The sequence below is a fragment of the Bipolaris victoriae genome (assembly GCF_000527765.1).
Source record: "Bipolaris victoriae FI3 unplaced genomic scaffold scaffold_116, whole genome shotgun sequence".
Lineage (NCBI taxonomy): Eukaryota > Fungi > Ascomycota > Dothideomycetes > Pleosporales > Pleosporaceae > Bipolaris > Bipolaris victoriae.
The window spans coordinates 1-23,910 of record NW_014575276.1 but is presented as its reverse complement, the minus strand read 5'-3'; the positions used below and the strand labels follow the sequence as shown (position 1 = coordinate 23,910).

The window sequence follows — 23,910 nt, the reverse complement described above, 5'->3', positions numbered from 1 at the left end:
AGAGCATGCTTGAACCATGGGCTAGGAGAAATAACAAGCTATCAAAAGAAATGCACACTAACGTAGTGTGACTCAATCCTCCAACACAAACTTACACCTTGTTGGAAAGGAAGCACGCCCAAAGCGATCATTATCACGCTCAACAGCCATGAACCCCGCCCTTGTCTGCTCTTCAGTCATCAGCCAGCAGTGGTGCCCTCTCCCTATCCTCGCTGACCACGTGGCCGCGTGGGAAAGGATCGCGGCCCAGCAGACCCGGCACGCCGACGGCAAGACTGAGCACGAACAAGAGACCGCCAATAGTAAAAGCAAAGATCCACTGCAATTGCAGAATATGTGGGCGAGTGAGAAACTGACCCACTCCCGTTGCTACATGGGGACAATGTTAGCGTATTTCTTTTTTTTCATATGTTTTTTCATGCAGGACGAAGGGAAAGGAAAAGGGACGTACAAAACGCCAGAAGCGACAGGGCAAATCCCATGGTGTAGTCCTTGTAGGCTACAAGGAAGAACAGGCCAAAGGCAAGCCACCCCCAGATGAAGAGATTGCAAACAATGCGGAAAGCCTCATGGTTTGTGTGCAGGGCAATGGCACCACACCAGTCGAGGGCGACAAAGTTCCATGCAAGTGGGCCGCTGACGATGCCAATATGGATGGCGCGGGGCGTGGTGCTGTGTCGGAAGTAGGCAAAAGTTAGATTGAAAAAGTTGATGACGAGCAGCACCTCTGCGAGCCAAAAGTGGCTGCGGACAAATAGATTGACAAAGCCAAAGAGCAGCAAGTTGTTGGCAATAAAGTGGGAGCCAATATTTGCTGCGGCGGTCACGTATACCGTGTCGCTCATGTACAGGGCGTAGGCATACACGAGCTGCACGGCAAATAGAATCAGCCAGTATATCGACGTGAAGAGGCTGCTCTGTGCAAATGGCGTGGGGATGTTGTTCTTCCAGAAGCGGTGGGCGCCGTGACCACTCGGGGCATGGAACGTGTAGTAGAAGGTTGTTATGACGAGGAGCAGGTAGCTGAGCGATGTGGTGATTTTGTAGAGGAGTATAGCCTGGGAGGAATGCTCATCGCGCTTTGCAAAGGGATTTAGGCTGCTGCGGCTTGAGCCATTGCTTGGGGGCGCGGATGACGCCATAACAGCTGATGGTGGGGGGGATGTCGACGTTGATTGCGAGCCAATGGAGACTCGAGGCAGACTTGACAGTGCTATATCACCGCGGCAGAGTGTGGAAGGAGGGGGAGTGGCACGAAGGCGGCGAAGAGGTAGTAAGAGGGGAAGAGAGGGGAGGGGAGAAGAAATGGACAGCAGAAGGTAAGAAGGGCTAGTAAATAAAGAGGCGCAATGTACCTGCCTGGGACGAAACGCATAGGTACATACGGTCTACGCCACGCTCGCTTGCCTCGTTCCTTCCTAACAAAAGAAGAGTACCCGCTTTACCCTTTTGCCCTTGCCTTGCACCCAAAGCACGGCAGCCCACGGCAGCACAGCCAAACAGGAAAACAACCCGGAAATAATAAAACAACAAAATTCAGCAATGATGGGAGAAGTGGAGAGGGCGAAAAGAGAAGAAGAAAAGAAGAGAAAAGAAAGACGAGCAAGACAGTGTTCCCCCTCTCCCCTCCGCCCATCACGACTTGTCTTCGTCTCGTCTCGTGCACATGGTCACCACAGGCATGGGCATGGGGCAATGGGAGACTAGTGGCCAAAACCCAAACGTACGTCACACACGTACGCTAACGGAGCCATGCAGGCTGCATGTCGCGCGTTGGGTTGCCCAAAAGGCCCCCTGGCCCATGCCGGCCATCCCTGTCTCTTATGAGAAGGGTAAAGATTCCCCGCCATGATTGGTAGACACCCACCCACACATACAAACCCTTGCAACCTTTGGAATGCGGGGACTGCAGCCATTGCCGTCAGGTCACTGCCCGCGTAATACGAATACTGCACGAGTACCACATGAGTACGGCATGGACACTTGGGCGCTTAGCCAAGATAGCCCAACATGCTTTTCGACAATACATACGAGCGTGTACCGCGGAAGGCCAATCACCAGTAGACGAGAGGGCGGAAAATTCATCTGGTGATCCAACACATTAATATAATCCAACCACATACACAGCCATGGCGTGAATAATAGAATGTCCCCATTGGACAAAATTGCACCATCGGCGCTGACCACTGCCCAATGGTCAGACTGGGGGTATCTTCTACGTGCGCACAAGCCTGGGCAACTACTACAAACCACCACCAAACACTACCCCGACAATACTCTACAAAAGTCCCACGCTAAGCCATCGCTACCTCGAGGCTTAAATCAAAAGAAGGCCCGACTCATCAGCCCTTGGACCCTCAGATCCACCTCACGGCGGCTCTTGACCCGATTCGCTTGCCCGTTACAGAAAGGAACAAAAAACAGAATCCCCCGCTATTCACCAGCAAACACCCAGCCAGCCATGATCAGACAGAAACAAGCATCCGACATGCGTAACTGGGCAATAAACCCTTTCTAAATTACAATCCCTCTAATCTTGAACACAAACGCATAACAAAAACAAGAACAAACTCATCCATCAAGTCGAAACAAGGGTACGTGGAACACGTCGACAAGTGCTTTAGCGAACGCGCCCATCTAGCACCCTATTCCTTCTTGGCCACTGTGTCCGTACCTGTTTGCCCTAATCCACCAGAGCTCGATGCAAAAGGTATCGCGCCATTCGCCGTGAAGACGGGAAGGTCACTCCGCTTGCTTGGAGGCGACATGGGTGCCATCGCAGTCATGTCCGTAGTCTCGGCGTGTGTGTTGGCCACCCACTGCAGAGTTGCTGACGCTTGTGGGTCAGAGACATTTGATGGCGCTGCAAAACTCGGTGCGGTACCAAAGCTCTCACTCGTGTAATTGACAAACTGAGGCATATTTGTTGGCGGCGGAGGCGGTGGAGTGTCGGCGCGAGAAGGTGGAGAAGTGTTTGTCAATGGTTCCGTCACCGTAACAAACGATGGCATTGGCAGGTGCTCACGGATCTGCTCTGGGGTTATGGCCATGTCGTGTAACTCCGTCGGTGGCTGCACGATTCCACCAGAAATTCGTCGGTCGACTCCCAAAGCCCCATCGGGACCTTGGCTTTCATCGGGAGACTGTAGGCTACCGTTTTGCACAAGTCCAGATATATGCTGAGATGAAACTGGCTGAGGTTGCTGCAGAGTCGCGGCAGCAGCAGCTTGCACATAGGGGTCGTCAGGTACAGGTGAAGGTGCCTTCGATTCCTGGGGCGAGGTGACCTTGGAAGATTTTACTGTCCGCCCTGTGCCTTTTTTAGCAGTGCCCGTTGCTTTCGCTGCGGGCTTGGCAGGAGCTGCGCGAGCCGCTGGCGTTTTTCGTGTCCCGGTCTTCTTTGGAGCTTCTGCAGCCTTGAGCTTTTCTTCTCTCTCTTTTTCACGAGCGTCATGCTCCTCCTTTGATGGCATTTTCAGTGTAATGCGTCTCAAACCAGAAGTCAGTGCCTCGACATCATCGTTCTCCTTGCCCTTGAGTGCGACATTTGTGCTGGGGTAGTTTGATTGCGCGCGTGGTGCAGAAGGACGCTGAGGAGCACGAGCTGCAGCCGCTGCTGTCTGGCCCCGTACTTTCTTCAGACCAACCTCATTGACGGGTGCCGCTGAGGGAGCTGCAGCTCTTCTGCTCGTTGCTACATTGGGCTCACGACTCGAACTTCTACGGTCTCCTATTGAAGACACGCTCGAGGCAATACTCATACGACGCGAGGCAGATGGCACTGGTGGAGCCTCAGAGCTGGCTGGCGCGAAGTCAGCAATGGTTTGCCTCCTATTCGCTCGAGACTCCTTGTGATGCGACTTCTCGTCTCCCGAGCTAGGCTCAACGTATGAAGGTGCAGCTTTGCGACCACGCAACTGCCGCCCTGACTTGTCCACATGTACAGACGTCAGTGCTGACGGAGCTGGTTTCTCTTTCTTTGCTTTTACTTCCATCAGGTCTTCTGGCTTGTGGCTACGCGTCTGCCGATCAGTGGGAATCAACAGACTGCTGAGAGCTTGGGCAGCAGTGGCCCAGTCAACCTCTGGTGGGGGAGGTGTGGGCGCTCTCGAGGGGCTAGAGGCATATTTGGCAGAGAGGTTACGGGTAAGCTTGGAGGGATCAACGACTTTGGCAACAAAAGACTGCGTAGGCGATGAGAAGTGAGCATTGGGTCCAGGGGGCGGCTTCTTTGGAACGGCCAAGGGAGCGGGATTGACAAGATTTTCGAGTTCTGTAAGATGGGTCGAGTGCCACCAAAAAGGATCATACCCTAGAGGTGTAGCTTCCGTCTCTACAGACTGCATCAAGACATGCTGATCGTCGACGCTGAGGGTACTAAGTCGTTCGCGCACAGAGGACGCAAGGCCTGTTGCGAGCTTGGCATCGGTCCAGACTTGGCCATCTACAAGACCACTGAGATGGCTCATGACTCCACTAGTGAGTGCTCGGTCGCTATAACCACCTTCAAGAACGGAGATGACGCGGCCTTGGACGGATGTGCCCTCCTCCTCAGCCAGACGGACAACATCACGAGTGAATCGGGCGTAGAATTCAGTAGGTACGTTGACAGAATGACGCTGCATGCCTGCAGTCTCCCATTCGCTTGCGTCGAACCCAGCAGACAGGAAGATGGCAGCCTTGGGTGCCGGATGGTTCGGTGAAGTTCGTAGACGGTTGGTGTGATGCCTGAGATACTGCCGCGTCTTTTCGAGCAGTACCATGTATTTTTCTTCGTAGATGGCCCAGAACTGTTCTACAGTCTTCCAGGGCTGCAAATGCACGTTCCAGATAGACTGGCCGTGTGCGTTATCGATACACAAGCTGGCGGCCTGGACCTTGTCGTCATCACCGTCTTCACAGGGATAGGAGTTGATATCGTGCAAGCTGAAGTAGCCAATGGATGTCTTCTTCCAGTTGGGTGTATTCTTGGACATGTTTTGTACCTTTTTGTTTCGGGCCCAGGCAATTGCCTGTGACCCGTCTCCATGGTGTAGGTCAAAGTCGATGATGGCAGCGTGAGTGAGGTTGTACGTCATTATGGCGTGCTCAATACCGACATGTACATTATTGATCCAGCAGAAACCAGAGGGGAAGTCGTCAGAGCAATGGTGGCCTGGAGGGCGAATGCAGACAAAAGCCCGTGAAGGCCCCTCGCCTGAGCTTGTACCCTGGAAGACGGCATCAACAGCATCCAGGACACCCCCGAGTGCACCCTGAAAGGCATTCAAGGACTCGGGACATAGGTAAAGATCTCCAGCATGCAACTCCTTCTTCGACGCTTGCCCTGAAACCGCATGCGAATCCCGAGCCAGCTCCTTGCCTGTCGAGGCCAACTTCCTCTCTGCGTCGTCGCACAAGGACTTGAGCTCATTCATCCACTTTATACCGTGTACGTTTGTAACGACAGGCGATGTGATGTCGACAGCGCGTGAGGTCTTGCGGATCTTGAATGGGACGCGGTCCGGAGGGCTGTGGTGTGGATGGGGTGGGTGGCTGCCGTCTGCGTGTCGCTCTCCTAGCCGGACATAGGCTGTCGATATGCCCAAGACACTGGCCAAGATCCTCTCTGGCCGCTCCATGATGAGGCTGAGGGTACTCTTGGCCGTCTTGGGCCTGGAGAAGCGGTGGCCGTAGCATTGGTCGTGCACAATGACGACTGTGCCCGCGTTGACGGCGCCGGTGATGCCCTCGTGACGGGCCAATTCCTTTTTAAAGTAGTCGAGGGCAACGTCACAGGCACGCAGCGGCGGCTTATCTTGGTGACACGATGTGGCCAGCGGGCTCTTTGGCATTGGCGACTGCATCATGGGGTTGAAAGACGCGCGGCGCGAGACAGAAGCCCGAGGGGCGTCGCCGCGTAGGGAGGAAGTGGACGACTTCCGGGTGAGGCCTGGCGTCGAGGAGCGGAAGCTGGCTACGCTGGGGCTGCGTTGGATCGAGGGGGTAGCCTTGAAGTTGGGCGTCGAGGGCGCACGGCGGGGTGGGGTGGGGTTGAGGACGGCGGGCGAGTGCGGCTGCGGCTGCGGCTGGGGGAGCGGCATGTTGGTGGTGGTGGCTGTTTGCAGGGAGCGGCGCTTCAGCGGGAGTGAAAGGAGGTTCGCGTCATTGTTTGTTGTCGTTTGCCTTGCTGGCCGCGGCGGGGATGGCGCTGCAGCGGGGCTTGAATGTCGTTGGCTCTGCATCCTGGCACTGGGAGGCCGTGTCGCAGGACCCGGATTGCCCCGTTGGCGTCGTCGAGGCCCGTCTCTCTGGCAAATGTCTGGTGGTGTGGAAGAAGCAACGGGCGCTATGACGGAAGAACAAGGTCGCGTCGCCCTCCCTGCAACCCAGGCCAGACCAAGTCCCGCCTGCGCCTAGTAAGCGAGCGAGCGAGCGAGCGAACAAGCCCCGAGCATCTGTTCCTGCATCCATAGACACTAGCAATGCTTCCAGCGACACGCCATGACGTCTATGAGCCTGTATCAGGGGCTGGTGGACATGATTCCAGTGTGTGACTTTGGAGATAGCGGCTGCAATGCACTCGTCAGTCTGCCTGCAAGCAACGGCGGGTGCGAACATGGGGCGGAAACGGTTCTACTCACTTTGAGCCAAGTCTATGTGTAGACTTGGACATGGGATCCCTGGTGCTGTGTGTGCATCCACGAGAAAAATGCTTGGTAGAATGACTTTGGTCACAACAGCAATCAGTGTTCGCTCACAGAAAGCAACACGTTTCAAGCCCTGGCACAGGTGAAGCAGAGGGCCAGTAAGTAGTATGTAAGCATGTATAGCACCATGTATCCACTACGCCTCACGTATCGCACTGGTGAGGAAGCCACGATCCAAGTCCATGTGCCCATCGCGCCTGCTCGTTGAATAACAAGCCCAAGTCTGCCCAAAACGGAAGCCACAACCTTGCTATGCCTTTTTCACTTGCTCCAGTCGGCCTAACTTAACCCTTGTTTATTCCTCATCCATATTTGCCTCTTCAATGGCGAATCCATGTTCCACTTATGGCCATGATGAAACAACCTCAAAATGATGCATGGTAATACTCATCCGGAAACTGCAAGGTGCAGAATCTATCACGTCTCCCCCTAGACTCCTTCCCAGCACCATGCGCAGCAGCAACTACTCGTTCTCAGCTTCGACAACCCTGGGAAGCAGGCCCGTGGAAGGAGGCCATCGGCTTCCCTCATTGAATCTTTGGCGACGTGGTGGTTTCATAAAGCTGATTTGCGGCGCCGGAGCAGACAAAGGAACCCGAGCAAGATTAGTCCTGCTCTGCCCGAATTCCCCAAGCTTTGATTCGAGATACTGAATTCGGTCCTCCTTCTCTTGCATGTTGCGCATCTGCTCTTGATACCTTGTCGACATTTGCTCATACTCGTGGTAAATCCGATCGAACCGTGCGTTTGCATCGTTGAGCTTATTCAGTAGCCGCACATGTGCGCCGTAATGCTCGCTCTTCATTCCAGCTGTGTGGCGGCCATGGGCTTCTGTCAGGTCCTCGAGCTGCTTCTTGTGAATGCTGCTGACGTCTTTGGACAGGAAGTCAGCCAGCACTTTGCTTGTGGAAAACTGCGTGAATAGCATTGCCACGACCGCCACAAACACTGCTACGACAAGCGTCATCTCGCGCCCACTGATGAGCTCAGACTGAGAGTGTCAGTATACAAACATAAAAGTCAACATGTTGTGGGCGACATGCCTTGGACCATACCGACACGAGCAAGCCGAAGATGCTTGAACAAAGAAACAAGGCAAAGAGGTCAAAGCCGGTGAGCTCCATGATTGCAGCCTACTCACTACCTACCGACTTGGTGAGTGAGGGGCCGGTCAACCGATTATCATTCTGCGTCGAGCACCAACGACCCCTTGGCTTGGCAACCGAACTTGGTCGACGACTGGAGTAGGGCCAAACGATACGCCAAAAAGCACACATGATGTCTAGAACTCGGTTGTTGGGCACTAGAGCTGATCTTCCCAGTGTACCTGCACCTTCTTGACTAGGTCCACACTCTGCCATGGTTCGCAACTTGGACACGGCAATCACAATTAAACCACCGTCCTGCCATGCACTTACAACGAGGCCAAGCTGTTTAATAGATTTACATTACAAAGCCGTGAAAGGCGCAGATTTGGCTATTGTACATCAAAGTGGCTCAAGTCAGACCAGAGCTTGCATAATGCCACCGCCACGAATGCTCAACCACGCTTCAACCGCCAAACGCCATTTGAATGTCCCTTTTGAAGAATCTACAAACTACCAGGAAGACGCCATATCGATGCAGTAAGACAGTCCAAGGAGAAGGGGTGGTGCCTCTATGCAAAAGCTGCTGATGCATCTAAGAAAGATCCATGGGCTCTGCATTACTGCCACCAGGCGATGCGAAAGGCTGCTGCATCTTCATCGTGTTGGGCGCTGGCTGTGAGAATCCATTGTAGGGCGGTGGAGCAGGAACGTTGATGCCGGCGTTTGCGTGGTGTTGATGGGCGTGGGGAGGTGCCATGTAGCCGACTGGACTGTGGAGGTAGATGGGAGTGGCTGTAGGAGTGGAAGAAGTACGCGCCGGCTTCCGGCCGCCAATGCGCTGAGCTCTAGGAGCTGGGAAGCAGGCATTTTTGACTCGTGTCTGGAACTCCTGAGCAAAGTTGTCGTAGGGTTTCTTATCCTCGCTGGTCCTCCATCCCATCTTGTTCTTCATACATTCGGCCTTACGATGGCTGATGGTCGAGCCCTCAATACGGATGCCATTGGCCTCAAAACGGCGACAGCAATCCGACCGTGAAAGAATGAGGAGTACTACTAGCAGACTAACGTTATCATTATCAAGGAGGTGGGGACAAAAGTCGCACACGTTGCAAGCAAAACGTCGCATTTCCTCAAGATCCCTCGTGTCAGTGCAGTTGACAAAGCGCTCAGCCATCGAGTAAGGCCGCACCATGTCCCGACAAATATGGTTCTGAAGAACATTGGCGACTGAGGATACTGAGACGGGGTAGATGCTATTGCGATCAATCTTGCTTGTTGCTGATGATGAGACTGTGCCGGCAATGTACACAATCTCAATGTCGTCAAACGGGCCACGGTCGAGCTTGAGATCTTTGACCGTCTTTCCTTCTTTTTGCGCCTCCTTGAGGATATCGGCATTCTTGACACTGGCTTCGCGTGCAGCCTTGACAGCCTCGCGCGGAGTGGTAAAGCCGTATTTTTTTGCAAGTGCAACCGAGTCCTCGTGCATCTCAAACTTGGAAAGCTTGCGCTCAACATCCGGAGCGCGTATCCAGTCTTCAGACCAGGGCTCTTCGGCTAATACCTTGTAGAAGACTTTGGTCAGAGCGCGAAGCTTAATGTCATTGTCGGACATTACGCGTTGGCCAAAGTAGAGCTCGTCAGTTTCGGAAAACGCAGTCTCGATGAAAGTCTTGCGATCCTTTTGGGTAAGTTGGCCACGAGAGGGGTCATTCTTCCATTCCTGGATAATGTTCATGAACTTGGCGTGGAATATGTCATCAAAGTGTTTGGAAGCAGGGATAGGTGTCGCTGTACACAGCGTTAGATCTTAACCGGACATGTTTCGAGTGAACATTGACTCACAGTTGGGAGTGAGGTGCTGCTGTGGTGGCGACGAGGGCAAGGTACTGGCAGTCTGGGCGATTGGAGCAGGTGACATGTTGATCCAAGCGCGACAGATGACCTGATATACCGAATGGGGTAACTTGAACACTTGCAAGTCAGTATGTAATCACAGAGAAGAAAGGTCCAGAAACGGGCCGGCCACGGTTGAGATAGATGTTTGCGGTTGAGGCCGAGTGCTGCGGGGTGGTTGGGGTTGTCAGAACAAGAGTGTAGGTGAAAACATTCACGCTCGCGTAGCTAGCGCTGCTAGGGGTCTGCTTGGCAGAGCATTGGAGCTGCACGTGACGTGCCGTCACCCCAGCCAAATCGTGGTCCAAACGACATGGTTGTAAACGGCCTAGGGCAAAGTTTTGGCGCGAGCGCCACGACACGCCAGAAGAAGTATTCCTTTCTCTACTATCTTGTCATGCTCAGTGTCACGGATAACTTCATTATATGTTTTGGTGTTTTCCCTGCTGTCGTTTCACTTCACCAACCACCGAAACATGTTGCCACGCAGAGAGCGCTTGAATGCACAAGCCTGTGAGCGGTATCTTGACCAGGATCGCCTGAGTTGACATACTTATCACTCTCGGCGATCAATATTCCATTCTTCTCGTCAACTGTTCATGTCATTGCAACCACAGAGACAAAACCACAACATTTGTTGGGATTCAAACAGACAGTGACCTAGAAGGCAGCTGTGGGTGTTAAGACCGTCCCACATACTGTGGCACGGATCTACCTCTTCCAGACGTCTCTGTCGAGAAGCAACCCACAAAATTCATTTGCGAGCATCATACTATTAGAGCGTCTGATTCTTGAGATTGGGATATGCTGTATAGAACTCAGGATATGGACGATCCGACGCACTGTCGATTCACCTGCTACGATTCCTTCGCGTGAATACGAGGATGCGACACATAAAGCCGTTTACAGTAAGGGTATCCGAGGATTCACGGATGTAGCAGGTAATCAGCTGACTAAACAACTAGACAGACAGTATTGTTGATACAAGTCAGCGCCATGTCACTACTCAGTAAATACATTCAAGCAAGACTGCATGTATAAAACATGCCAACTCATTTCTAGTTTCTTATAATGATATTGTATGAAATATAGCTATTTTAATTAAACTCATCACATCTACATCCCGTTCAGCTTCCGTTTGCAAAATCCAATAAAAACTTGCATTAGCGGTAAAAGTTTAAATGGAAACAGAGTTGCTGAAGAACAGGACTTTACTTACTGCAGACATGAGTAGTAACTCAATTTTGTAGTATCAGTTCTGGTGGATTGATATGGTGTGCATGCATTGGCAAGGAAGTAGTGGAAACGATATTGACTCAATCTTGGAACCAAACTTACCCCAATATGAAGTAAAATATTTCCAAGATGCTGCTTGTGGACTTGTAATGCTCCTCCGATGTGGCATTGGTGTTGGGTTTTACCTCCTGTTTCGACATTGCCATACTCATCGAATGTCGGTGCCATATGCTGTCTCCCGTCGGCTACAATGTCACATAGGGCTTATCATCTTTTACCAGAACCAGATTGAGCAAGCGACTTGTTTCTAAATTTTCATGTTGATCATATCATACAACTTATTGACAAGTAGATTCAGTAGCTGTTTATGCTCAATTTCATAACGAGTCTGTTCCACACTCCCATTCCTCCGACAAACCGTCTAGTATAGTTGGATCAGTCCCTTTGGAACGACATGGTTCTCCCAGCATCTAATATAGCGGGAATAACGACTGCTGTTTTCACTATCCTGATTTCCGGTCTCGGGACTGTTGTATATATCAATCATCGACGACATCGGACTCTCAACAAAGGCAGCTTCCGTGTAAAGACTATCGCTTCTTCTTCGCCCAATGCTTTAGGCTCTCAGACGCTCAATTCATCAGCATTCACTACGGGCTCTACGAAGCGTACGCATGACTGCCGTGGCCGGTACCCGAGCTTGGAAAACGGCCCTGGACCAACTTTTGTCAACAAGGGTTGAACTTCTATGCGGAACGATTTCCAGAGCCTCACGGACACTGGTAATTTGCCCTCTGTACATGAAGCTACTATGGGTCCGTTTGCTACTTGTAACAACCTCAGTGCCTTCTGCTAGGGCTACTGTGGGTGCCGATGAAGGAGCACCTATATCAAACACGATAATAGAACCAATATCTACAGGGGCTACCACTTTGGCGACCGCAAGGACCATGGAGATCAAGCGAAGGCCAGAAGATGCGTCGATGAGCAGGCCAAGTAGCTTACATCAAGACGTGCTAGACGTTGGTTGGAGAGACATTCAAATTGGAGGTGCCGAGGAGGCAACCAAGTCAAACGAGCCGAGTGTTTCGGCCATGTCAGATGTGCATAAACGACTATACGGCTATACTGGTGCATGGCCTTGACATGCGTCGAGCACTTGCCTCGAGTATGCAACCTGTGTTAGGAGTTGAGAAGGAATGGTGAGGGATGTCTTCAAGAATTCTGTTTTTAAGAGTTGTCTCATCGAGAGATGAGAATAGAAAGATACCTGTCTTCAGAAAGGAAAACATTGAACGGGGAGAGAGAAAATCGGTAGCAGCCAAACAATGGATAGAATATAAGCCAAGCAATTCTCCATGTTGACAGCACCGGGTCGCACTCATTGATGGCACTTCATTTCAGGAAGCTACGCACCTTGTCACAACATCACACTAGTGTCACGTCAAGCATAAGGGGAAGGGGAGGGAAAATGGCAATCAAGCATCGTCCTCGTGCCCAAGAACACGAGAACTCAGCGACACCTAGTGGGGGGAGAACCTTTTTGTTTCATTGACTCCTGATCATCATGCCGCCGTATATAGCCGTAAAACCTTGCCATAATCGTGGCAGAAGAAACCCTTTCCCAGACACCATGTTTTCAGAAAATCGAGAAGGGAGGAAGAAGGGAGGCCGTGGGATCGTGGATTCGCATTCGCATCTACGAGCGGCCTGGGCGGTCGTTGAAGCGACGGGGGCGCTCGACGACTTGTTGCTGAGAGACAGCGACGACGTTGGTGGGGATGCTGTCGAACTGTTACTGAAGTTAGTGGACTGCCTCGAATCAAGAATAGCACAAGGTAAATGCTTACACCCATGCTCTTGAGCAGGTCCTTGGTCTCCTGGTCGACGTCGAGTGAGCCAGACTCGCTGTTCTGGGTGAAGTCGAGAGCGGAGATCTCGGGGACGTATTGATCCTTTCGCTCACGCTCCTCTTCTTGGAGCTTGAATGAGATACCACGGACGGGACCACGCTGGATACGCTTCATCCTACAACTTGTTAGTCATTGTGGCTGGACAGGTGAAGTTATTGATTGCGCTGCAGTGGAGGTTGTGGTGAGAGCCATTGGTTTTCGCGAGTCCTGAAAGGCTGCCATTGAACCGTCGGGCATCTCAATCGCCAATTGCTCCCAGCAAACCCTCGCAGCGCAGTTGCACGTACAAATGAGTGGTGTATCCGGCAATCTTGTTCCTGAGCCTCTTGGACGCGATAATGGCAATCTCATCGCAAATCCTCTTGTTGGTCTCGAAGTCCAGAGACAGCTTAGGGTAGTAACGCTCAATGATGACCTTGGCGGACTTCTTGACGGTCTTAGTTCGGACGCGACCCATTTTGGCGACTTTTTGTGTGAGCTGGGAAAAGAGGTTGTCGTGGGAAGGGGCGGTGGCTGTCGGGTTAGTGGGATTGTCGCTGAAGAAAGAGTTGGGAGAATGGGGTCGATATTTCGGCAAGTGTGTGCGGTAGTGGTCTGTGCGGTAGTGGTCTAGTGCGGATATGGCATGGCGACTGCGCTACCTTCCCCCACGCATACAGGGCTATATTCACATTCTGACAGTATAGTTAGTTATAGGCATGCGTTGTAGTTCGCCATTCGTATATTGTGCACATGCATGTTGGTAACATTATGACATTGCCAGTTTTGTGTACGCAAAGAGATAATTGATATAATTCGCTCGCTAAGTACGCTGTATGAAAGAACAAACCAGACTGTACAAACGGGAAGTGAAGCTAGTTCAAGGAAAGAGCATCGAAGACGCTCGTTTCAAGAATCGAAACAGAGGGTCAGTCCTTCTGGATTCAACTCCGCAACTCCATGACTGTGTAAATCTCAAATCGAAGCAAATATTGCGGTGGTCTATATCCTCAAACCACTCAACAATGAAGGCCTAATGTCCGCCTTCAGCACCACCTTCAGCACCGCCTTCAGCACCGTGGCCTGCCGAAGCACCGTGACCGGCTGGATTTGGGAAGTAAAAAGCGCAAATAGCGATGATGATGTAGGTCATGACGCAAAGTACGCCCTCGAGATAGTTGGACTTGCCGTCACGAAGGAAGGAACCGACAGTGAGAACTGCAAGCACGAGTGCAACGGCATCGAAGATGGAAAAGTTGTAGTCCATGCCAACGCCAAGACCCCAGCCAACCAGGACGACTAGGGGAGCATTGAGCAAAGCCGTCTGAATTGAGGCGCCGAGAACGTGCGCGAGGGCCATGTTGATCTGATTGTCATAGGCCTCGTCAACGGCAAGGAGATGCTCGGCAATCTTCTCAACAAGTGGAATCAGAATCAGACCGACAAAAGCGTCGCTGACTCCGCGCTCTACAATGTATGGGATTTCCTGGACCAGGGCGATGGCGACGAGTGACACGCAGGCCAAGGAGATGACGAGGGCTACCAAGACTTCCATCATGGTGAGCTTGGGCTTCTTGAGCTCCTTATGGCGGTCCTTGTCCTTTGCATCGTCTTCTTCGTAGATTTCGTGGAGCAGACCATCGTGGGAAACCGTTTGGAATACAATGTAGATAAGGTAGCCGACAATGGAGATGATGGCTACGCCGCGGGAGATGAGGCGGGTGTTGTATGCAATGTCGACGTTGCTTTCGTAGTCGGGATTTTGGTTGAGGTAAGAGTAGAAGACAGCAGGGAGGACAAGAGCCACTATGGGAGTGTATTAGCATATCTGAATATGTGGGTGGGTGCGGATATGAGCTTACTGGCAGCAACGAGCATCAAGCCAGAACCGTTTTCGGAAATGGCCTCGTGGAACTCCTGCTGGTTGTGTTTGAGTCCACCTGCAATGAAGCTAGATGTTGACGTTAGATGACAGGGGGAACAAGGACTGGGGCACTGGGAGAGGTGCGTACCATGAACCCAAGCAGAGCAAGAGATTGGCAAGAATGGAGCCTAGGATGGCAGCCTTGATGACCTGAACGTTGGAGTCGCCCTTTGAGGTTCGGAGCAAAACCATGAAGAGGATGATCTCGACAATGGAGCCAAAGGTCGTCTCGAGCACAACGGCAAATGATTTGTTTGGCATCTTGCGGGAGAACTCCTGGCCGGCGAAGCCCAGCATGTTGGCAGCAGGCAGCATGGCAATGTAGTTTGTGATGAAGATGGCCAGGTGCCATTCCGGCTTTACAAAGTGCTACGAGCGGAGTCAGCAGGGGGTGGCAGGTTGGGAGCAATGGTTTGCGTGTGCAATGAATGAGGCTCACTGACCAGGGCAATGGCGACTGGGACAATGGGCCACAGCAAGTTGACGAGCATGGACGGGGTGCTGCTGCTCTTGCCGCTGATGACGAGGAACTTGATGGGGTGGAAGCCGCTCCTGCCACTCTCGCCCTCGGGGTGGATGCCCTTTGTGACCTTGTGGCCATTGTGGTTGTACTGCGGAAGCGACTCGCGCCGCCTGCCACGATGGTCTTCAGAGGGCCGTCGACTACGAGGCTTGTCGGAGCTGTATGCCCGGTCGCGCGAGGAGCGGTGGCCGTGGCCGTGGCCGTGGCCGTGGCCGTGGGGGTAGTCGCGCGAGGGACGGGAGCTGTGGGCCATGGCTTATGACAATGACGATTGGCAGGGGTCGATTGTGTATCGTAGTTTGTTGATTGCAGCGCTCGGAGCCACTGAGGCCGGCAGGTTCAGGATGAGCGGGCGTGCGAGGTGTTTGGCATGCGAGGGGGGCAGGTCAGGGCAGACGAGTTAAAAAGGAACAAAACACCAAGCACACACAATGGGGAGCTGGAGCATGTAAAGGGCGCCGGCGTCATCTCGGGCGGCCATGGCTGTGGTGTTTCCCTGTTTGCCCGTTGCGGCCCGTCGCAACATGGACACACACAGCCTCGATGCTTGGTCCGCCAGCCAGACTCTGCTGCACCACATTATACACCGAAACTCTGCAACCTGCAACGTCGCGCCCGCACCCGCGCCCACCCATTGGCTCTGGCCTGCCCATTCTCCCTGCCCGTCTGGCCTTGATTGCTGCAGACACGTCACTAAGCATCGTCCGCTGTGTCCTGGCGTTGCTTGACACGCCTTGGCCTGCCAGCCACCGTCGCAAGGGGCGCCGGCCTGGTCCCTGTTTCTCACCGTCTCATGGCATATGCCCTGCCATTGCTGTGCACCAAGCGACTAAATACCGCACCCCTTCCCTTGATACACCACTCTACCAGGTCCTGACGCCGAAACCACGCCCCTCGGGACGTTTGCATGGGCGTCCTCACGGCCGCTATGCTATGTTTTGCAGCGGGCTGCGGCGCGTTGCCTCTCTGGCCAGCCACCATGTCATCGCTTGCATCTGCATCCCCCCGCAAAGACGATCATCTCCCGCCGTAACCAAGTACAGACAAGGCCTTGCCTCTAGCCCCGATGCGCCGGTAGATGCCGACACGTACAGCAATCGTAGTAATAATAATAATAAGTAGTGTAGCTGTCCTGTTGCAAGCGATGCTGTCAGCACATACGCACCTCAGGGACATGTAATTACATGCTTCCTCAAATGTACTGTGTATAATACTTGCCGGCTTAACTATCTTACCTGCTTACCCTATCGACATGCCCTGGACGTCTGGGGTTAGCGGTCACTGCGTGCATGGCGAACAAACCCCATGCTCAAACATGAGTCTGGACTCAGGGTGATGGCGTGTAGTGAGTGTATTTAGATGCTTACTCCATCTCCAGCTCAGCCTCGTCCGACACGACACTCTCAATGCGCTGCAAAAGGAATCCTGCCTGTGCGACGTACTAAGTACGTGACCTGGCCTGGTGCACGGGGACAGGCGTCATGGGCAGGCGCGTGTTAGCGTCACGGCAACAAGACGACCCGCCCGTCAAACAAACACCGTCACTGCCATTCCTCGTCCTGCTACATCCATCGCTGCCCCTCTCCACTTGCCCATCATGGTCTTCCTGTCTGGCTTTGCCTTGTGCGCGGCCGTAACCAGCGCCACTGCGCTTCAGATCCCACTGCTGTCGTCGAGCAACCAGGCGCTGCTCGGCCATCCCCAGGGGACTAAGCCGCTAGTCAACTCGACGGAGCTTCAGGAGCTCATCAGTGGCGATAGATTGATGACGCGCGCGAAGAAGCTGTATGAAATTGCCAAACTTGGTGAAGCCGAGTACAACCATCCGACTAGAGTCATTGGTAGCGCTGGTACGCGTGTTCACGTGGTGTGTGTGTCCATGTCAAGACGATGAGACTGACCCCCCTGTAGGCCATCTCGGCACCCTATCATACATCTACGAGACTCTGCTCGAGCTTGGAGACTATTACACCATCTCCAACCAGTCCTTCCCTGCCGTGTCTGGCAACGTCTTCGAGTCGCGCTTGGTCATTGGCGATGGCGTGCCCAAATCAGCAGCACCCATGGGCCTGACCCCAGCAACAAAGGACAAGGAGCCCGTACACGGTGATCTCGTCCTCGTTGACAACCAAGGCTGCGAGGCATCTGATTTCCCCGACTCTGTGGCGGGCAACATTGCCTTTATCAAGCGCGGCGTATGCCCATTTGGCACAAAGTCCGAGCACGCTGGTCGCAAAGGCGCTGTGGCGGCTATCGTATACAACTATGAAAAGGATCCTGTTTCGGGCACTTTGGGAACACCATCGCCCAATCACATTGCCACCTTTGGTCTCTCTGGACAGGAAGCAGAGCCAGTCTTGAAGAAGCTTGAACAGGGAAAGCACGTTGATGGCATCGCTTACATTGATGCCGAGGTCAATGAAATCCAAACTGTCAACATTGTCGCCCAGACAACTCAAGGTGATTCCGACAATTGCGTCATGCTCGGCGCCCACAGCGATAGTGTGACTGAAGGCCCGGGTATCAACGATGATGGCTCGGGTACCATATCTCTCCTCGAGGTCGCTTCCCAGCTCACCAAGTTCAATGTTTCCAACTGCGTCCGATTTGCATGGTGGGCCGGCGAAGAAGAAGGTCTGCTCGGTTCTGATTACTATGTTGCCTCGCTCTCCGACGAGGAAAATCAAAAGATTCGTCTGTTCATGGACTACGATATGATGGCCAGTCCTAACTTTGCCTACCAAATCTACAATGCCACGAATGCTGTCAACCCGAGAGGATCGGAGGAGCTTCGCGATTTGTACATCAGCTGGTATGAGGATCAGGGCTTGAACTATACCTTTATTCCCTTTGATGGCCGCAGTGATTATGACGGATTTATCCGCAACGGCATTCCAGGCGGTGGTATTGCGACTGGCGCTGAAGGAATCAAGACGGAGGAGGAGGCTGGCATGTTTGGCGGCAAGGCAGGGGACTGGTATGACCCATGCTACCACCAGCTTTGTGACGATGTCGGCAATGTCAACATCACAGCCTGGGTCGTCAACACAAAAGTAAGTTCTTTCCATCTTCCACAGTGGCCACGTACAAGCGATTTACTTACACGCCGTAGCTCATTGCTCATTCGGTCGCGACCTATGCCCAGTCTTTCAAGGGCTTTCCTAAGCGCGAGCTTGAGGTTGCTGCCAAGTCAACCGTGTACAGAGATAACGTCAAGTACCATGGGGATCATATGTTTATCTAGCTATTTAATGTTTTCAATACTGGCGTTGACGAATCAAGAACACTTTTCCAGCAGTTTGCATACAGTCCCAACCCTTGATTACTCATGCATGCATGCAGCATTGCAATGGTTTCCCATTTCCCCTTTGCTAGCCCAATCTCAGGACACATATCGTACTATAGCCTGGCGCAGACGGTCTTGCTGATGACGCTCACCGCAACATCTCTCTGCGCAACAGGTGTGACGAACTTGGTGCGCTCATGTTGCTCTGGACTGGCAAATCCTTGGGAAAAGGCGTCTTTCATACACCCTGCCACACACATCTGAAAGGATTGCCAAGACGATAGATGGTTATATTCACCGATGGTACATGTGTAACTCGATCATCAGGCAAATTCAGTCGCAAAAGCGTCGGCCAGATTTCGCCAGCACCCTAGTGCCTCTCCCCACTGTCCTGCTCCAATTCGGCAACAACCGTGCTCGGTGCCTCTCCATGCCCCGACACCCCGATGCTGGGCTACGGACTTCCGTAACAGACGTCCCAACGGCACTGTAACAGGCGCGATACTGCTGAGCAACCAAGCAAAACTACTCAGATTGCACATCCAACCCTGTTGCTAATTTTTTCTTGCCCACTAAATACTGCGTATAGTACACTTAGCTGACGTCATTCCAACGCAGTAGATTGGCCTCTGGCCATCGATCTGGTTGAAAATGATTCACGACATCCGTAGTAGGGAATACCTGATCTGTGCCCTAGAAGCGGTCTTGCTGTTTCGTGCGGAGATGGAGTGATTGATGTCCCGAGAAGGCATCTGTGGGATAGCGTGTGCAACCATTCGCCCGTGACTAAGGGCTTCGATAGCCTTAAATTGCTCAGCTGAATCCTCTCTGCCTTCGTTATCCACAATATCCACCCCAATTCAATCATTCAGTCATTTAACCCTTCTTCAGACCACTTGTTCCTTCGCAGAAATGCCCTCACCATCCACCGTCTCCCTTAATGTTTTGATATCTGGCTCTGGTATTGCAGGGCCATGTTTTGCTTACTGGCTAAACCGCCTCCTTCCATCCTCACAAATCATCATCATTGAGCGTAGCCCCGAACCACGCTTAGGTGGCCAGGCTGTCGATCTTCGCTCATCATGTCTGCCTATCGTAAAGAAAATGGGCCTGTTGGGCAAGGTCAAAGAATACAATACAACCGAGGTCGGAATGCAGTTTGTATACCGCGATGGCAAAACGAGAGCAACTTTTGAGGCAACAGGAGAAGAAGAACGACAGAGTGGTAGGTCGTTAGTCCAATTCTCGATGAGATCCTCGTCCTATTACTAAATGCGAGGGTTCACTGATGGGAGACTGTGGTAAATGAGTGCTAACTGAATGCAGCAACGAGCGAGTATGAGATCCTCCGCGGAGACATGGCCCGTATCGTTTACGACGCTGTGAAAGACAATCCCAAAATAACCTTCATTTTTGACGAAATGATCACAGCAATCGAAGAGAAAGAAGACGGAAAAGTAGAAGTCACTTTCAAAAACAAGACTGCTACTACAACATATGATCTGGTGGTAGGTGCAGATGGTCAGATGTCACGTACCCGACGCCTTGTCTTCGGTCACGGTCCCAACAACGACGATTATTTGTACCGCCTAGGACAATATTCCGCCTTGTTCACTATGCCACGCGATCCAACCGATACCCAGTACGCACAATGGTATAACGCATCGCGCGGCCGCCTGTTCCTTCTACGGCCAGACCAGTACGGTACGACGAGAGCATACCTTGCCGTCACCGATGCTAATCTTTCCCGTTTTGACGAGGTTGATCGCCTCATGAAGAAAGGATCAAGAGAAGAACAGCAAGCGTGGTTTGAAAAAGAGTTTTCAGACGCTGGATTCCAGGCAGAACGCTGTATCCGAGAGATGAAAAAGGCAGATGATTTCTACATGCAGCAGATTGCTCAGGTTAAGATGGATACCTGGGTAAAGGGACACGTCGCTCTGGTAGGAGATGCAGCGTATTGTCCGAGTCCAATCTCTGGTGTGGTATGTGACTCGTTTCATTCTCTTGCACATTGGCTTGATCCTCACACTATGCAACCAAACATGCTTACAGGTCCACAGGGCACAGGTGCGGGAATAGTGGGCGCCTATATTCTTGCAGGCGAAATATCGAAGATGCCCAACGATATTCCCTCTGCTCTGGCCAATTATGAACGCGTCACTAGGCAATATGTCGACAAGGCACAAAGACTGATACCGGGTGCTCCTCAGATCGCAAATCCTCAAACTGAATGGGGCATCAAAATCTTCAACAACGTCACAGGCGTACTTTCACATCCTTTTGTCCAAAGATTCAGCGGTGTGCTGGGTCGTGTGATACCCGCATTTGGAGGCACGAAAATCTGGACTCCGCCCGAATACGAAGCATAGAACCTCTGGGCTATAGGATAGCGATTGGAAAGAAACAATATTCAAAAAAAATGGGTTTTGACCTATTTCAACTCGCTATCCAAGTGTTGCTTTCTTGTATACGCATAACAATTATGACATTGTGCTTACCTACTAGACGATCAACATTGACTAGTAGACAGTGAAGCATACAATGCTGCAACTGTAGCGGATCATAGCTCCCTCTTTGGAAGTTTGAAGCATAACAACGTGATTGGGAATTGGGTAGAAGAACTATCAGTAAGCCAGGTCGAATACGATAGTTTTCGTTACTAACGATGCTCAGTATATGTAGCTGATGGATCCCCCGAAATCTAAGCATCATTGCTAAGAAGGTCGACATTGACACCTCTCAAGGCATCAACAGCCCATCGAGGGTATCTGTCCTTCTGCCCATTGTAGAGCTTGTTGAAAAAGTCTTTAAGAAACTGCGGATATTGGTCTTCAATGATAGCTTGTCTGACGAGCTTCATAAGGTTCAGCTGATAGTAAACGTTGTGCATGGTAAGAAGATGAGCACCCGCTGTCTCTTTTGCAGTAACATGGTAGATGTAGGCTCGAGTAATACCGAGACCACCGGCTGATGCTGGCCGACAACACGTGCAGTTGCAGTCTTCTTCGATAGGGCTGAAGTCTTCTGAATAGATAGCATTTCGGAGGTTCAATGAGCCGCGGGATGTGATGGCGTTTCCAAATCGCTGACTGCTTTTAGTGATGTAACTTGAGTGAAGGGGAAAAATAAATAACATACAGCGGTTCGTGTTGGCCATACACAGTCAAACATATCTGCACCGAGAGCCACGGACACTACCAGATCTTCCGGGTAACCCTGTTACTGGTTAGCAGGCGCTTCGCTCAAGCGGGACAATGTGACATACTACGCCCATGACATAACGAGGTTTCTTCTGGGGAAGCAGCTCTGTGCATGTCTTGACAACTTTGCAGTAAGACTCTTTTTCCTCGCCACCAGACAGGCCTCCGATGGCAATTCCAGGAGTATCTCGTGCTACCATCTGGACAGTGCACTCCCTACGCATCTCCAAATCCAATCCACCTTGTATGATGCAAAACAAATTTTGCTTTTCTGGATACTTGTGGGCCTTGATGCAGCGGTCGAGCCAACGCACCGAGCGTTCCATTGCTTCCCGCATGCGCGCATGGTCGGGAGATGTGGTGACAATAACGTCATCGAGTTGCATGATGATATCGCTACCGATGGAGTTTTGAAGTGATATCGAGTGTTCCGGGGTAAGTAACATGGGCGAACCATCGTGAGGACTCAGGAACCGGACACCTTCCTCTGTGACTTTGGCAAGTTTGAGTAGTGAAACCATTTGGAAGCTGTTCACCGCGTCAGCCTGGCGTTCTCTTTGCGATCAAGGTGGCATAATCCACCTACCCGCCACTGTCTGCAGCTGTTAGTAATTTCAACCCTTCGAGTTCGGGCTGGTATATGGGTGATACCTGTAAGAATGTTATGGGGCCATGACTGCAGTTTATGCGCGCCGCCTATTGAGTCGAGTGTCGCCTGTCCTGGCTTGAGACCTCTCCCACACGTCAGTCTTAGGAACAGTCGACGAGACAAATAGTTTTACAGATGGTATGTGTTGTTCAAGCAAAGACGACATCCTTGATCCTCTAGTTGGTCAGGAGTAAGACCCTTGAGCGAAGCCTGGGTCGCAACTGGCATGAAGATGGGGAGGGGCACCGGCCCATGAGGGAGATGGAGCGTCGCAGCGCGCGCCCGGGTGACCTATGGCTGTCAGTGGGCGGTCTGCGATTCTATCTCATTTTTGGAATACTTACAGAGCAAGTTGCAAGTAGCTCGAACGCAAGCGCTGAATGCATAGGTGCGGGCGCCATAATGTACATTAAGGTGCATTGATATACACAGCGCAAAAACGGATAAATCCTCCGCCTTATCGATAACGCGACATCACTTCCATTAATCACTTCCAGTTATTCACTACTTTCGCTAGTCTACCTTTTTTTCTAAAATAACTTCCTAGATTATATATTAGATTTAACTCTTATTATTTAATACTAATATACTGTAACTATTAGATTAAGCATATTAAGAAAAAATAATAGACTAGTCTAGACTAGTATTTAGATAGAGTTTAGGTAGAGGTAGAGTTAATAAGAGTAAGATAGAGATAGAGTAGAGCAGTAATTATATAAGACTCTGGTTTTTATTTCTACTAAACTCTTAGTAACTCTAACTCTACTTAACTTTTATAGTCTATATAACCTTATTAAATCTTTAATTAATCTTAGCACTAAAGATTAATAGAAGTAATAGTAGAGATACTTAATCTTAAGTTTATATTATAACGTACCTTACGGGTTCGTGTTATATACGGGTTCGTGTTATAGTTTTACTAAGACCCTACTAAAACTACTACTATCTACTAATATTATAATAACTATAGTACTTATAATCTTCTCATAAACGTTAAATATAGCTTACGCTTTAAGCTTTTAAATAAGATAAAAATCTTCTAGTCTAACGCGCTATACGTATCTTTAACATCTATTATAAGATACTAGGCTATTAACATAAAGAATAACCCTTATAAGTAGATTACGTGCCTAATATAATAAATCTAATAAGCTTAAGAAGAAGATAGTTATTAAGTATATACTTAACCTTAATCTACGTAGATTTCTCTCTAGACTTATANATATAGCTAATATAGCTAATTCTTTACGCGCTAAGCGTAATTTAGACTAAGTTAGCTAAAACTAGTCTAGTACGTTTATTAAGCGCTACTCTAAGCTTAAAGTAAAGTTTAATTATAAGTACGACTATAAGAGAGCTCTTTATTGTAACGGCGCAGGCAAGACTACTCGGATCAGTATCGGCGGTAGTGTCACTCAGAGGCATATGGGAGTGCGTGGGACATCAAACGAGCCTTGATTCAAATAGACACCTATAGGCCTTGTACGAAAGGATATCAAAAATCTACCTAATAAGCTATCATAG

The 23,910-nt window shown here is 51.1% G+C and overlaps 10 protein-coding genes across 10 annotated transcripts; 2 read left to right on the top strand and 8 right to left on the bottom strand.

Moving 5' to 3' along the window:
• Positions 1-172: 172 nt before the first annotated feature.
• On the bottom strand, positions 173-1,142 carry COCVIDRAFT_30402 (hypothetical protein; the record flags this gene model as incomplete). The annotated part of the gene is made up of 2 exons (XM_014696678.1): positions 173-369; positions 452-1,142. The coding sequence occupies 2 exons, from the start codon at positions 1,140-1,142 to the stop codon at positions 173-175; spliced, it is 888 nt and encodes a 295-aa protein (XP_014552164.1).
• Positions 1,143-2,645: 1,503 nt separating this feature from the next.
• Positions 2,646-6,224, bottom strand: COCVIDRAFT_110943 (hypothetical protein; the record flags this gene model as incomplete). The annotated part of the gene is made up of 1 exon (XM_014696677.1): positions 2,646-6,224. One exon carries the CDS (start codon positions 6,222-6,224, stop codon positions 2,646-2,648), a length of 3,579 nt encoding a protein of 1,192 aa, XP_014552163.1.
• Positions 6,225-7,152: 928 nt separating this feature from the next.
• Positions 7,153-7,813, bottom strand: COCVIDRAFT_30400 (hypothetical protein; the record flags this gene model as incomplete). The annotated part of the gene is made up of 2 exons (XM_014696676.1): positions 7,153-7,680; positions 7,745-7,813. 2 exons carry the CDS (start codon positions 7,811-7,813, stop codon positions 7,153-7,155), a joined length of 597 nt encoding a protein of 198 aa, XP_014552162.1.
• A 556-nt stretch (positions 7,814-8,369) lies between these two features.
• Positions 8,370-9,698, bottom strand: COCVIDRAFT_19694 (hypothetical protein; the record flags this gene model as incomplete). The annotated part of the gene is made up of 2 exons (XM_014696669.1): positions 8,370-9,568; positions 9,623-9,698. 2 exons carry the CDS (start codon positions 9,696-9,698, stop codon positions 8,370-8,372), a joined length of 1,275 nt encoding a protein of 424 aa, XP_014552155.1.
• Positions 9,699-11,549: 1,851 nt separating this feature from the next.
• On the bottom strand, positions 11,550-11,711 carry COCVIDRAFT_110954 (hypothetical protein; the record flags this gene model as incomplete). Its single annotated transcript, XM_014696675.1, has 1 exon — positions 11,550-11,711. One exon carries the CDS (start codon positions 11,709-11,711, stop codon positions 11,550-11,552), a length of 162 nt encoding a protein of 53 aa, XP_014552161.1.
• An 897-nt stretch (positions 11,712-12,608) lies between these two features.
• Positions 12,609-13,279, bottom strand: COCVIDRAFT_30398 (hypothetical protein; the record flags this gene model as incomplete). Its single annotated transcript, XM_014696674.1, has 3 exons — positions 12,609-12,701; positions 12,760-12,937; positions 13,110-13,279. The coding sequence occupies 3 exons, from the start codon at positions 13,277-13,279 to the stop codon at positions 12,609-12,611; spliced, it is 441 nt and encodes a 146-aa protein (XP_014552160.1).
• Positions 13,280-13,834: 555 nt separating this feature from the next.
• Positions 13,835-15,501, bottom strand: COCVIDRAFT_19692 (hypothetical protein; the record flags this gene model as incomplete). The annotated part of the gene is made up of 4 exons (XM_014696668.1): positions 13,835-14,607; positions 14,664-14,752; positions 14,814-15,094; positions 15,169-15,501. 4 exons carry the CDS (start codon positions 15,499-15,501, stop codon positions 13,835-13,837), a joined length of 1,476 nt encoding a protein of 491 aa, XP_014552154.1.
• A 1,344-nt stretch (positions 15,502-16,845) lies between these two features.
• On the top strand, positions 16,846-18,492 carry COCVIDRAFT_30396 (hypothetical protein; the record flags this gene model as incomplete). The annotated part of the gene is made up of 3 exons (XM_014696673.1): positions 16,846-17,098; positions 17,160-18,301; positions 18,361-18,492. 3 exons carry the CDS (start codon positions 16,846-16,848, stop codon positions 18,490-18,492), a joined length of 1,527 nt encoding a protein of 508 aa, XP_014552159.1.
• Positions 18,493-19,446: 954 nt separating this feature from the next.
• COCVIDRAFT_110990 (hypothetical protein) lies at positions 19,447-20,906 on the top strand (the record flags this gene model as incomplete). The annotated part of the gene is made up of 3 exons (XM_014696672.1): positions 19,447-19,759; positions 19,861-20,519; positions 20,598-20,906. 3 exons carry the CDS (start codon positions 19,447-19,449, stop codon positions 20,904-20,906), a joined length of 1,281 nt encoding a protein of 426 aa, XP_014552158.1.
• A 332-nt stretch (positions 20,907-21,238) lies between these two features.
• On the bottom strand, positions 21,239-22,787 carry COCVIDRAFT_30394 (hypothetical protein; the record flags this gene model as incomplete). Its single annotated transcript, XM_014696671.1, has 7 exons — positions 21,239-21,622; positions 21,676-21,753; positions 21,803-22,265; positions 22,324-22,333; positions 22,389-22,471; positions 22,520-22,677; positions 22,731-22,787. The coding sequence occupies 7 exons, from the start codon at positions 22,785-22,787 to the stop codon at positions 21,239-21,241; spliced, it is 1,233 nt and encodes a 410-aa protein (XP_014552157.1).
• Between the last annotated feature and the right edge of the window lie 1,123 nt (positions 22,788-23,910).